Source organism: Neomonachus schauinslandi, chromosome 15, assembly GCF_002201575.2.
Source record: "Neomonachus schauinslandi chromosome 15, ASM220157v2, whole genome shotgun sequence".
In the NCBI taxonomy this organism is placed as follows: Eukaryota; Metazoa; Chordata; class Mammalia; order Carnivora; family Phocidae; genus Neomonachus; species Neomonachus schauinslandi.
In genome coordinates, this window is record NC_058417.1 from 15853567 (window position 1) to 15866713 (window position 13147).

General features: G+C 53.7%; 1 protein-coding gene across 2 annotated transcripts in view; it reads right to left on the bottom strand.

Annotated features, from left to right (window-relative positions):
• The window catches only part of ABR (ABR activator of RhoGEF and GTPase), a 173833-nt gene that overhangs the window by 80303 nt on the left and 80383 nt on the right, over nt 1-13147 (bottom strand). For both annotated transcript variants that reach the window (XM_044921865.1, XM_021704502.2), the window contains one exon: nt 12906-13090. In XM_044921865.1, the coding sequence (XP_044777800.1) occupies nt 12906-13090 (185 nt within the window). The remainder of the gene's footprint in view (nt 1-12905; nt 13091-13147) is intronic.

Below are 13147 nucleotides of genomic sequence, written 5' to 3' on the forward strand. Positions count from 1 at the left end.
TCCTGCGTATTAATAGCAAACGCGAGCCTCCGAGCCCAGAAAGGGCGTCATCTGTGGGGTCGGCGGCGGGGCGCAGGCGGGGCCCCGCGCTCCCCGGCCGCCGCTCCCGAGCTCCGGCCGGCCGCCCCGCCGCCCCGCCGCCCCGCCGCCGCCGGCCCCACAGATCCCGCCCTTTCTGGGCTCGGAGGCTCGCGTTTGCTATTAATACGCAGGAAATGCACGACTTGACTTGCGAGGTGGAGCCGTTCCCTCTCTGCGGTCACCGGCCGGCGGCTGGCGGAGGCTTCTGGAGCGCGGAGGAGGGGCGAGGAGGCCGCAGACGGGCCGGGCGCGGGGGGAGATCTGCTTCCCAGAGACAGGCTTTATTTACGGCCCCTCGCCAGAGCCCGTGCAGGCAGGGGGAGGAGCGGAGAGCAGCTGCCCGCACGGCCTCCGGGAGGACCGGGCAAACCTTGCTGTCACCTTGGGATGGCCACAAGCTGAGCCTCCTTCTCATCTCTGCCTCACGTTCTGACACCTTTGCGCAGGGGAGGCCAGGGCCTGATGAGAAAACAGTTTCTATCACCACTGCGGCTGGGAGAACAAGGCTTTGTGCAAACGAGGCCTCAACCGCCTCACCACAACAGAACCAAAAAGTGCCAGCCAGGCTCTGCAGCAGGCCCACCTTGGACGGCCGCGGGTGCCCCATCTCCTACTCACAGATGCTGCTGGGATGAGCACTCCCACCTCCTTGGGCTCTTTTGCCTCAAGAGGGGCCTCGGCCCAGTGGAGCCCGCCCCACGGCAGAGGGTGCGAGTAACACCAGCAGCCCTTCCTGCTCCCAGCCTGCTTCCCTTGGCTTCCTCATCGGCGGCAGAAGCCAAATCTACCCAGACAGAGAAGTCCACATTGTGGCTGTGTAGGCCCCAGCCAGAGAGGGGCATGCTCTTACTCTCCCGGGGGAGGAGGTCAGGGGCAGCCCCTGGGAAAAGCTCTTCCACCACACAACACCTAGGGCAAAGGTTGCAGACTCCAGCAGCCAGGAGGGTGCAGGTAAGATCAGTGGAAGGGAGCCAGGTAGGCACCGGGTGGAGGGAAAAAGCCACCACTCAGCTCCAGCTGATGGCTGCTGGGGCAACGCTGCCCCATCTCAGGCTGCCCCATCTCAGATTGTCCTAGAGACGTTGGCAATGTGGATTCTTAGCTGATCTCTCTCCATTTAAAAACAGTGGCAGATCAATGACATTATAACAAAATGAAACATGGTGCAGTCTGAATGAAACACACCTGTGAACTGAATTAGGCCCACAGACAAGGTTGCTGCCTTCTTGCAGCTGGTTGTTTCTTTGAGGGAAGTTGTTGGGGGGCGGGGGTGGTGGTTTTCCCTGAATATCCCCTCTGTCCCATTTCCTCACCAGAACTGGCATCTTGGAATCCAATTCAGCGTCACCCACTACCAACCCACCACTTCCCTTTGTAGACCTGAACAATCAGGGCCACCACCTGGGTAGATCAAGTGGAAATTCAGGATTCTGGGTGGTGAGCCCTGAAGCTTCAGCCCCACTCAAGCCAACCCCTTCAATCTCCGACCAGCCCCTCAACAATGTCTCCGGCCAGGGATTCCCTTGAAATCTTCCTGATGCTTCTAGCTCACAATTCTCTTTCCTAATACACAGTTGCCAGGACCAGTCAGAGTGGCTCTTGGTGATGCAGTGTCTGAGCTGCCCATCAGTGTGTGTATCTACCACCAGCCTCCTTAGGCACACGTCATATCCCCAGTCAGGTGGTAACGGCCACAGCGGGGAGGACTCAAACTCTTTGGAAATGAGTTCCAGGGGCTCCTGGGTGGCTCAGTCGTTAAGCGTCTGCCTTCAGCTCAGGTCATGATCCCAGGATCCTGGGGTCGAGCCCCGCATGGGGCTCCCTGCTCAGCAGGAAGCCTGCTTCTCCCTCTCCAACTCCCCACGGCTTGTGTTCCTTCTCTTGCTGTGTCTCTGTCAGATAAATAAATAAAATCTTAAAAAAAAAAATGAGTTCCAAAGGAAGGTCAACTGTGCACCATCCTGGGTCCACCTGGTGTCATTGCCTTTCCTTTCCACTGGGCACCTCAACTGAGAACAGAGCCCCTGACTGAGCCTCCAAGCTGGGTGGAGGGTTGAGGAGAGAGGAGGGAAATAGAGAAGAATGGAAATGGTTTATCCCAACCCCCCAGAAAACTCTGTGCAAGCTTTGAGTTTGAGATGGGGCTCCTGCCATTCTGTTAGAGCAGAGAATCTGTCCTCAACACTGACTCCCTGTCACCAAAGCTGAAATACAGGCTGAGGGATTTGGGGTAGGCTCTTGGGCCCCAGGGCTGACAGGGTTCCACAGAGGCACACCCCACTTTACACTCCGCCCCCTCCCTCAGTCCCTGGTTTTTCCCTGTCTGCCTGGGCTGGGTTATAAATAGCCGGAGCACATCTGAAGGGCCCTTTCAGCCACAATTCCTCATTTGGTTTGGGCGGGCAAGGCTGCTCCCAGGGCTTGGGAACAACCGGGCCTGGCATTCCCCAGGGCACAAGTGTGCCAGCCCAGGGCTCTCTGCCAGCGTTTCTGTCTCCTACCCTGCAAGCTTCAAGTGCATGGCAGGACTGCCCCCACTGGTCAGACAAGCAGGTGGAACGGGAGAAGGGCCTAAAAGCCCAAAGGTCCCTCCTATGTCCCTTCCCCCACCCAAGGGAGCATGAAGTACCCTTGGATGTCTCCTGGAGTATCCCCATCTTCATTCCCCACGCCCGAACTGGCAAAGCCAGATCAACACCTACTTCTTCCCCAAACCCTGAAACCTCTCAGAAGCTGCTCCCTAAACATCCAAGGCATCTCTGCTCCACCCCACCCCAGTCGGCTGGAAATTCCAGTGAGTAACTAGAATGCCCTTCCATCACCATCGGGCACACAGACACCACTCCGAGGCCCTCCGTCCTCCCCCTGGGGGGAGGGGGGAAGTGACTCACAAGTCCCAGCAATGCTCCCTCCCTTTCCCCCACAAGTGCCCTGAGCCAGCCTTGGACCTGAGCTTCCTCTCTGCATCCTTCACACTCTGCTGCTTCAGCCTGGTTCCTGCTCCTCCTTCCAGAGAAGCAGCCTGCTCCAAAGGTCTCCAAACAGCCTTATTCCAAAGCCTCCCTCTCCTACTCCGCAGCCTCTGCAGTCTGGACTTTCTCAAAGCCCTCAGGTCCCATGAGCACGCCAGTGCTGCTCTTACTGCTCTGGCCTTTCTTTCTCCTGCCTCCTGTAAACTGGAGTCACCCACTCAAGACCCCGGCCTCAGCCCGCTGCTCTCTACCCTTGACGGCCTCCTCCCTTCTGGCTTCCAGGCCAATGGCAGCCCGTCACCATGTGTAGCTCCAACATCTTGCTCAGCTCCAAGCGTGACATCTCCACGGTCGGCTGGGTCTCCACACTTGGAAGTCCCGCCAAAAGCCCCTCAACTCCACATATCCAGACCAAATGACCCCTCCCCCTCCCTAAGCCAGCTTCCCCTTCTGGCTTCATCCACTTCTGTTGGCAGGGCCACCATCTTGCGACTCTTCCTTCCCTCACGCCCCACATCCCTTTTACCGAGTCCCTTTGGTTCTTCCTTCTTTTCCTCTTGTAAAGCCACCACCCCAGCCAAAGTTTGCGACATCTTGCCCCTACACACAGTCACGATCATGTTCCATTTTGAGTCCTGATCTTGCCTATCCATCTATCTGTTCACTCGTTTGCTCCCTCATACCCAGAGAAGGCCTGGCATTACAAACACAAATCTGGGAGACACAGCCATTAGAGTGCTCTCAACCTACAGGAAGTGAAGGACACAGGAACAAAAGAGACAGTGCCTCAGTGATCAACACAGTGGGAACATAGGACAAAGGCACTATCCCTGCCTCAGAGGAAAAGCTTCACAGGAGAGTGGCTTCTGAGCAGCAGCTGGAAAAGGGGAAGAGTTTGCAGGCAAAGGGAGGAAGGCCAGAAAGGAGAACTTCTGGTAAGTAAACACAGAGGGAGCACAGAGTAGAAAAGGGGCAGGAGGTGAACTTGGAGAAGTAGGCTGGAACCACACTACAGAGGGTGAGGGGCACAGACTGAGCTTTTCTTTTCTTTTCAAGAGAGGGAGGTGGGGAGGAGCAAAGGCAGAGGGAGAGAGAGAATCTTAAGCAGGCTCCACACCCAGCATGGAGCCAGACGTGGGGCTTGACCTCACAACCCTGAGATCATGACCTGAGCCGAAATCAAAAGTCAGACGCTTAACCAACTGAGATTTCTGACACTTGCCAAGTGCGCACTCACAAAGTCACCCATAGTTTCCTCTCCCCAAACCCAATGGCCTCCCCTCACACTTATTCTCCATCCTCATTCTCTTAGCCACTAAATCAATAAGTATTTATTAACTGCCTACCGTGCACTGGGCATTCATAATGCAGCCACAAATGGGATACTATGTCTACCTCCATGGAGCTGACAGGCTTGGGGACAGACTGACCATTGTGAGCCAAGGCAGTGCCAGGAGTGGGGTACAATTTCAGAACTATGGGGCTGAGGTACAACTCTCCCAGAAAGGAAACATGGAAATATCTATTGTGATTTTAAAGGTTCACACCCTCTAACCCAGCAACTCCACTTTAAGGGATTTTTTTCTGCAAAAACATTTCTACAGGGGCATTTCTACAAGATCTATGTACAAAGATATTCAGTGATGTTTATACCAGTGCAAGACTAGAAACAGTCCAAATGTCTAGCAGAAAGGGATGGTTAAGTGACTTATGGCACATTCGTAAAGTGAAATATGCATGCAGTCATAAAGAAAGAAGAATGAGGTAGATCTTCACTTACTGATGTGCAAAATGTCCAAGACTTATTAAGTAAAATAAAGAAAGTGAATTGCATAACAGTACCAGTATGATTTAAGAGGAAAAAAAAGCATATATCTAATATGTCACATGGAAAAATAAAGAGAAGTATACAACCAACTCTTTTAAAGCATTCTTTTTTTTTTTTTTTTTTAAAGATTTTATTTATTTATTTGACAGAGAGAGAGATAGCGAGAGCAGGAACACAAGCAGGGGGAGTGGGAGAGGGAGAAGCAGGCTTCCTGCCGAGCAGAGAGCCCGATGTGGGACTCGATCCCAGGACCCTGGGATCATGACCTGAGCCGAAGGCAGACGCTTAATGCGACCTGAGACACCCAGGCACCCTACAAGCAACTCTTAACAGAAGTTCTGTCTATAGGATGAGACTTCAGGAGACTTTCACTTTCTACCTTACATATTTCTGTAAAGTTAGAATTTTCAGTGATGTAATCAGGGAAAATAAAGAAGTTAAAAAAAGAAGTGTGGCAAGTGCTACGACTGGGAAAGTAGACTGAGCTCTGGGAGCACAAGACAGGCGCAGCTGATGCAGCAAAGGGGGAGTCATAGAAGGTTCTCTGGAGGAGGCGACATTGAAACTCATGCCTAAAAATGTCCAGGGGTTAGCCCGCCAGTGGGGGCAGCGGGGGAGGGCAGACAGGACTGTGTGAGCACAAGGAAATGAGTTCAGTCTGGGTGGCGAGTGTGCATTCAATCATTCAACCAACATTGACTGAGCATCTACTATGAGCCACGCACAGTTCTAGGCACTAGAGTTTTCCATGAACAAACACTGGTTACAAAACTGACAAAGCTCCATTTTGGAGTTCACATTCTAGTTGAGAGGTTGGTAATGAGGCCGCAGAAGTAGGCGGGGATCAAGTGGTCAGATCAGGCAGGGCCTTGGCAGCATTGCTGAAGGTTGGATTTTACCACTAGGAGAAAGGGAAGGCACTGGAGGGTTTTAAGCAGGGAATGACGTGACCATTGTTTAATAGTCATACCCCCCACTGACATCAGATTATTCTTTCTAAAACATTGCTCACTCTGTGCCCACAGGTAGCCACCAAGTCAGCCCAAACAAGGGCAGTGGGGCCCTTGTGGTGACTCAACCAATCCAACTGTTGACAACAGTCCCTGCTGCTCACTTTCCCCTTAATGGGCCAGGTACCTTCTCACCTCCAGGCCTCATCCTGGGCTGGAAGCCTCTTCTCCCTCCTCTCTGACAATCCCTGGCCCTCTCAACTTTTTGGCAAAAGCTGAAGCTCCACCTCCAGATTTGCTGGAGCCCAGGAGACTCTGGGCCAATAAGAACTGACCCCAAGGGGCAGTGCCAGGAGCAGGCAAAGTCTACTAAAGCCACAGACAGAATCAGATGCATCATCCTCCTGATAACTGTGCTCCTCCCTCCGCCTTTCCTCTTCTATTATAGAAGTCATTCCAAAAATCATATACAGAGTTTAATTACACAAAGTAAATGTTGGGTATCAGCCAGTACATGACACTATTTATGCAGTAAAACAAACAAAAACAAAAAGAACTCCCCTAGATTCTGGATTTGAATCCTCACTCTGCCTCTTGCCATTTGTGTGACCCTGAGCAAGTGATTCAAACTTCCAGGACCTCAGTTTCCGCATCTGTAAAATGGGGTTATAGCACCAACTCCAGGGTCGCAGTGAGGACTAGTACATGTAGGGCAGTGCCTGGCAAGTGTCAGCCCTTGTTAGGCACCAGCTATTCTCCTTTTCTTTGGCAGGGGTGGTGGGGTGTGGGGAGCACAGAAGTGGGGGGCCCTAGCTCACTCCCTGCTTCACCTCCCACCTCTTCTATTGAACCCAATGCCCAGCAGACCATTATCCTTTTCTCTAACTTCCAGAGGTTTCCCCACATTTCAGAACTTACACAGCCCTTTTTATCTAGAATGTTCTTCCTGACCAGTGCCCAGGCAGAACACTACCCACTATCTGAGGCCGCCTCCCACGGACTCCCCTCCCTGAGGTCACAATGACTCCTCCCTTGGGATGCTGGACATCTCTGAAGGCTGTTGCACAGATAGCCTTGAAATAGAGTGTGTGTGTATGTGTCGCAGGGGGGTGGGGACAACCCCTGTGCATGCTAATTTCCATAGCAGTTGGAACAATATCTTGTAAAAAGTGGCTGCTCCGAAAATACTTAGTGAGTAGACATGGAAACTTACAGGGCAAGACAAAGGGTCTCCCAAGAAGATAAATCAAGGGGTTCAGATTGGATGGATGGTTCCTATGGAAAGTGGTCGTATGATGTGAGCTCCTAGGGCTGAAGGAAGCACAGTCCTACCAAAGGAAACCAGGCTGAGGAGGGAGGAAGGGTGAGTATCCACCAATGCCAAATGCAGCGGGCCAAGCGTGGCTTTATCTCGATTTCCCAGCACTTCCCTCCTTCCTTAGCTCACAAACTCCTGGCAGTGGCTTGGTGTCTAGCAAGGTGGGCTTACGGGGAACACCCTCCCAGTGGGGTTTGGGGAGAAGGCAAGGCAGATTGTGGCCAAGTGAGAAATAGCCCAAGACCAGTGTCACCTCCTTCCCAGCAGCTGGGCTCTCCTCTTTGTGCCTCTCTTCCCCCTGAATCCTCCACAGTGGAACCCCCCCCCCCCCACTGCAGGGGCCTTCACCAGGCAGGAATGCCACTAGGAGCTGAGCCACTGCTGCCAGGATCAGAGCTGGGGCCTTCTGGAGAATGGGGTTCACATCCCAGGAGAGATTCAAATTCCACTCCCACCTTGGGAGCGACCGGGTCCTCTGTGTGGCTGGCAGGAGGCGGTTTCAAGGGACTATGTCACTTGGTTCTCGCAGCAGTCCTTCCAGATAGGAGGCATTTATCCTCATTTACAGCTGAGGGTACCAAGACCCTGCAAGTCGCCCAAAGCCACACAGCCAGAAAGAGACAAAACAGAGGCACGAAGGCTCCTGCTCGGGGGAGGTAACAGATGGCGGCCACGACGAGGACCCTACCACTTACCAGCTGTGGGACCCTGGGTAGGTGGTGTAACCTCTCCGCACCTGAGTTTCCATAGCTGTAACACAGGGCAATCGTGGTGGCTTCCTCACAGGGTCGTGGTGAGGGAAGTGAGCGAGTGTTTATAAAGTGCTGTAACAGCCCACATTTAGTAAGTGCTATGAAAGTGTTTCTACGCGTTCTCTTCGTTTCTGCCACATGGGCAGGGCAGGACAGTGAGGCGTCTGGGGGCCCTCGAGACAGAAGCAACCAGTCCACAGCCCTGAGGGCGGACGGCTCGCCCGGGCATCATCCGTGGGAAGGAAAGCGCTAGGAAACACTAGTGGAGAGGCTCAGCGCAAGGATAAGCAGCTGCGAGGGGGGATGGGGAGGGAGAGGGGGAGGAGGAGGAGGAGGAGGAGAGGGTGGGGGAGACGAGGAGGACAAAGGTGGACAAAGATGATCGGTTCAACGCTCCGCCACCCTTACATTGGATTCTCCTGCTAGCTAAAGTCTGAATCCCTCAATTCAGCCTTTTATTCGAAACCTCTGAACTGCCTCTGGCTGCTCCAGGAACTACAGAATGAGTTTGACACTGAGCAGTCCCACCCACATGTGTACAAACTTTAGGCAAAGTGCTCTGCCTAACACTGTCTCATGGAAACCTCACAATGGCTGTGTGAGGTCAGGAAGGAGGAAATCCTCAGTATCTTCCCTTTACAGACCAGTAAACTGGAGCCCAGGCAGGATGAGTGACATTCCTCAAGTCACACAGCTAGAAAGTGCTAGCACTGAGAGGACACCCAGATCTTTGCTTTGTTTCCACTTTTTACGGCGTCTTCCAAGAGGGGAGACAGGAGTCTGAAGCTTTTCTGTAAGACCATGGTCCCGGCAGAGGAAAGTGTGCCCTCACTTGTTAGCTGAGATCAAGAGTCCCTGCCCTTCCTTCCCAGGGTGAAAGCAGGCACTCTCAGCTGAATGGAGCCAGCAGGGGTATAGGGCCCTGGCCCTACGAAGGAGCTCTGCTTGGCTTGGGCTTGAGGAGCATGAGGGGTCTGCAGGGCAGAGCCTCAGCTTTCACCCCGATGCCTGTGGGCTGCACAGCTGGGGCATATCTACGACAAGGGCAGCAGAGCAAGGCCGTAGGGGCGTGTTGGGGAGTGAGGAGTATGTGTCTATCCTGCCAACCCTATAGGGACCTGGCTGCATCTGGGTTACCATACCTACCAACCCCAGAAAGGAGGTTGCAAAAAGCAGATTCAGTTGTTGTCTAGCAAATATCATCAGCCTAGGTCCTTGCAATGGTCTTGGCTTCAAAAGCTGTCAAGAAAAGTCTTGTGGGTCCCAGTCACTAAGGACTGAGCACCAGGATAAGCCAGACCCAATGCTGCGGGCTTTACCTGAGCTATCTCAGTCCCTCTTCTCAACAAGCCTTCGGGTCGTTGGTCCTATTTAAAGATGAGCAAGGGGCACCTGGGTGGCTCAGTCAGTTACGCGTCCGACTCTTGATTTTGGCTCAGGTTATTTTCTCAGGGTCGTGAGATCGAGTCCCACATTGGGCTCCATGCTCAGCATGGAATCTGCATGAGATTCTCTCCATCTCCCTCTGCCCCACCCTTCGTACTCTCTCTCTCAAATAAATAAAATCTTAAAATAAAATAAAAAAATAAAGATGAGGAAAGTGAGGCTCAGAGGGGTTATGACACTTGTCCAGTGTCTCACAACTAGAGAGTAGCAGGTATTCATCTAGTCAAAGCTCATGTTCCTTCCATTCTCTGGGCACTGATTAAGACTGTTACAATGGTTACACTTATGTGTCAACCTGACTGGGCCACGGGTACCCGGATATTTGGTCAAAATTATTCTGGGTGTGTCAGTGAGCGCATTTCTGAGTGAAATTAACATTTGAATCAGGTGACTGGGTAAAGCCCATTACTCTCCCTAATGTGGGTGGTGGGCCTCATCTAATCCACTGAAGACCCAAATAGAACAAAAAGGCTGAATAAGAGGGAACTCATCCTGCCAGTTGAGCTGAGACATGAGTCTCTTCCAGGCTTTAGACATAGCCTGAAACATTGACTCTTCTTGGGTTTTGAGCCTGCTGGCTTCAGACTGCAACTTACACCATCAGGCTCTGCTGTTCTCAGGCCTTTAGGCTCAACCTAGAACTAGCTATACATCATTCCTGCGTGTCTAGCTTGCTGTCTGCAGGTCTTGGGACTTCCTGGCCTCCATAATGAAGTGCGCCAATTCCTTTTTTTTTTTTTAAAGATTTTATTTATTTGACAGAGAGACAAAATGAGAGAGGGAACACAAGCAGGGGGAGTGGGAGAGGGAGAAGCAGGCTTCCCGCCGAGCAGGGAGCCCGATGCGGGGCTCGATCCCAGGACCCTGGGATCGTGACCCGATCTGAAGGCAGACGCTTAACGACTGAGCCACCCAGGCGCCCCCAAGTGCGCCAATTCCTTATCATAAATCTCTCTATAGATCTAAATCTAGATGCAGGTGCAGATGCCGATAGGCAACCTATTGGTTCTGTTTCTCTGGAGAACCCTGACCAAATACAAAGACCAAACCTTAGGCTTCCCGGAACAAGTTGGCTGTATATTTGGGTATGAAATGCTCAGCTGCCAGAGGCCTGACATCTAAATATCTAGAACAATTGTCTGATTTAGTCCAAAAGTCCCCTTGGTTCCCAAGGCCCCAACAGGAAACCTGGCAGGGAGGGGCCCTGTGTAGCCAAATGAACAGAGCCAAGTAGCAGAAACCTTGGTTTTCTTTTTTTTTTTTTAACCAAAACAACCCCCAAGTACTCAGGAAGGGGTGTGTCAACTCTCTCCAGCACCCCAATGTAAACAGCAATACTTACAGAGTCCACTAGATGGGGCCAGTGACCCAGCGGAAAGCGGGGGAAATGTAACTGACTCTAGGAGGGGAGGCCCGCGGGGAGGGGAGAGGAGGGGAGGCCCGCAGGCGTGGAGGGGGTGCACGGCGGCGGGGAGGCCCGCAGGCAGGGGGGTGCACGGGGCTGAAATCTTCACCAGGATCCCCAAGTTGGGTAAATGCTCCCCAACCCTAACATGTCTTCTAGCGAATGGTGTAAAAAAATCGATTCTGGGGTTCCCAAGCCCCAAGCCCTTTAGTCAGTTGTCACTGTAGCATCTGTGGATTTCAAAGTCCTCAAACCAAGTTATTCCACGTGAGCCACCGAGCAAAATGAGCAGCCACAAAGTGAAAAAAGTCACTGCGCCAAAGCCTCTGCCCTCCAGGCAGGGGGGTGGGGTGGGGTGGGTCTCCCGTTGTGCCTGTTTCACTGGAGAAAGCACCCAACAGGACCTTTCACCAAGGAATCTAAAAACCAATGTACAAGCACGCCAGTAAGGGGGTCATGTGATGAGGGAAGGAACGGGACAGGGAGAAAGAAGGAAGGCAGAGAGGGAGGAAGAAAAGAGCAAAGCTGCTTTTCTTTCCATCAGCAGCTCTATTCGGCCGAACGTTCTCAACTCTTGGCCTGCATTCCTGGCCCTGGGTTGGGTCCTACAGTGAATCTTCCTGCACCTGCTCATAGTGGGTAACAGCTGAGTCCTCCAGGGGTCCTCTGAGCTCTGTTTGGTCAGAGACCCAAAGGCAGAGATGAGAAGCAAGAGTTTTCTCCTTGTTTCCCCTGGTTGGCCTCAGTTCAGGTCCCAGAATACTCCCTCCTTCATCAGTAGAAAAACCCTACCCTGCCTGTCCAAGACGGTGGTCTCTCACCTTCCTCAGGGAGGACAGGACAACATCCCAGAATGCCAGCTGGGGGGCGGGTCCTGAACCTCAGCCGTCCCCTCCACCTCCCACCTGCCCCCACCATCCGTTTCCAAACCCGAAATGCCTGGCAGCCACTAAGCTCTGCCTCGGCCTCTGTTGCCATGGCAACAATGTGGCTTCCCCCAAGTGGGAAGCTGGTTGCCAAGGCCCTTGTTGCCAAAGGCTATAACAACCACCCCAGTGTGCGAAGAGGGGGTGAGAGCTCTGTAGAGGGGTGGAGGGTGGCCAAGGAGGCTGCGAGGGAAAGAAGCAGGGTGTTCTCCAGAAATGCTAGAGTCCAGGCAGCCCTCCTGCTGGGGGGGCATTGCTGGGCCCTTCAGGAGGGGAACAAGTATCCCACGGCACCTCAGTGACTGCTCCTCGGGGGTATGAGAGGGATAAAAGGGGACTCCCCAAAACACACCTGGACAAGCCCTCTGCAGAGCAGAGCAGGACCAGGCCCTCCAAGCCCCACCCCCACCCCCACATGGAGGAACGGCTTTGATTCTCTCCAACTCCAGAAAAACAGCCCCCAGGAACCCCTCTGTCTCGCTTGCTCCTCTGTCTCAGGTGCTGCGTACAAGCTGGGCACAGACAGAGCCGGGCCCTGCGGCCAGAAACAGCATTAATTACAAGGCTTGCAAACCTCCCAGCCTGTCAAAGCACATACTTAATATTCCTTATAAAATGCTTCTCTTTGGAGCAGAGCTCCCATCAGTCAACAAGAGGAGAGGGGGACACCATTAGGGCTCATTCCCTTCCAGAGTCACCAGAGGAGGGCAGAATGGGGCCCTTGATCTTCGGGGAATGCTGCTGGAGAAGCTCACTCCACCCCGCAGAGAGCACAGAGACCAGCCTTGCTTTGCTGAGCCGGCATCTGGACATCTACAGCCCACGGGTCACGTGTGCAGCCCCTGCCCAGCTCCGGCCCAGAGAGAAGAGCCGGTTCCCACCCCCCCTCACCAGGCCCCATCCTGCTCGAGAGGGGCTGGAAGAGAAAGCTGAGAGAGGAAGTGAGGGTGTCCAGGGAAGCAGATGGCTGGTAGAGGAGGCAGAGATAGGTGCAGGGGTGGCAGAGAGAGCAGCAGGTGGGGAGGGGGCGGGGAGCCTAGTCTGCGAGGGGCCCAGGACCGGAATGAGATGACGAGGCCACGAAGAACGTCCAGGTCCACGTTTCCCCAGCCCTGCTCCCCCAGGAGCATCCTAAGCAGAGCCTGGCCCATGACCCTCATGCCTGCTTGCCCCCCTCTCCTAGAACCCCCACTTCTCCAGCCCAGAAGGAAAAGCAGGTGTACCTACCCCAGGTGCCAGCCCCTCAGGTGGGGTGGGGGAGATGCTGTCCCCGCCGCCCTGGCCACGGGCACTGAGCTGGGGTGACATGGTGGGCGACTCGTCGATGTACGGCATGGTCTCCGAGCCCTCCGGGGGCCCCTTCTGCTCCTCATTCCCCTCTCCGTCGTAGTCGTCTGTCCCGTAGCTGAAGTCTGAGACAAGGAACAAGAAAGGCCACTGAGAGTCCTCCACGAGGGCTGCCAGGGACT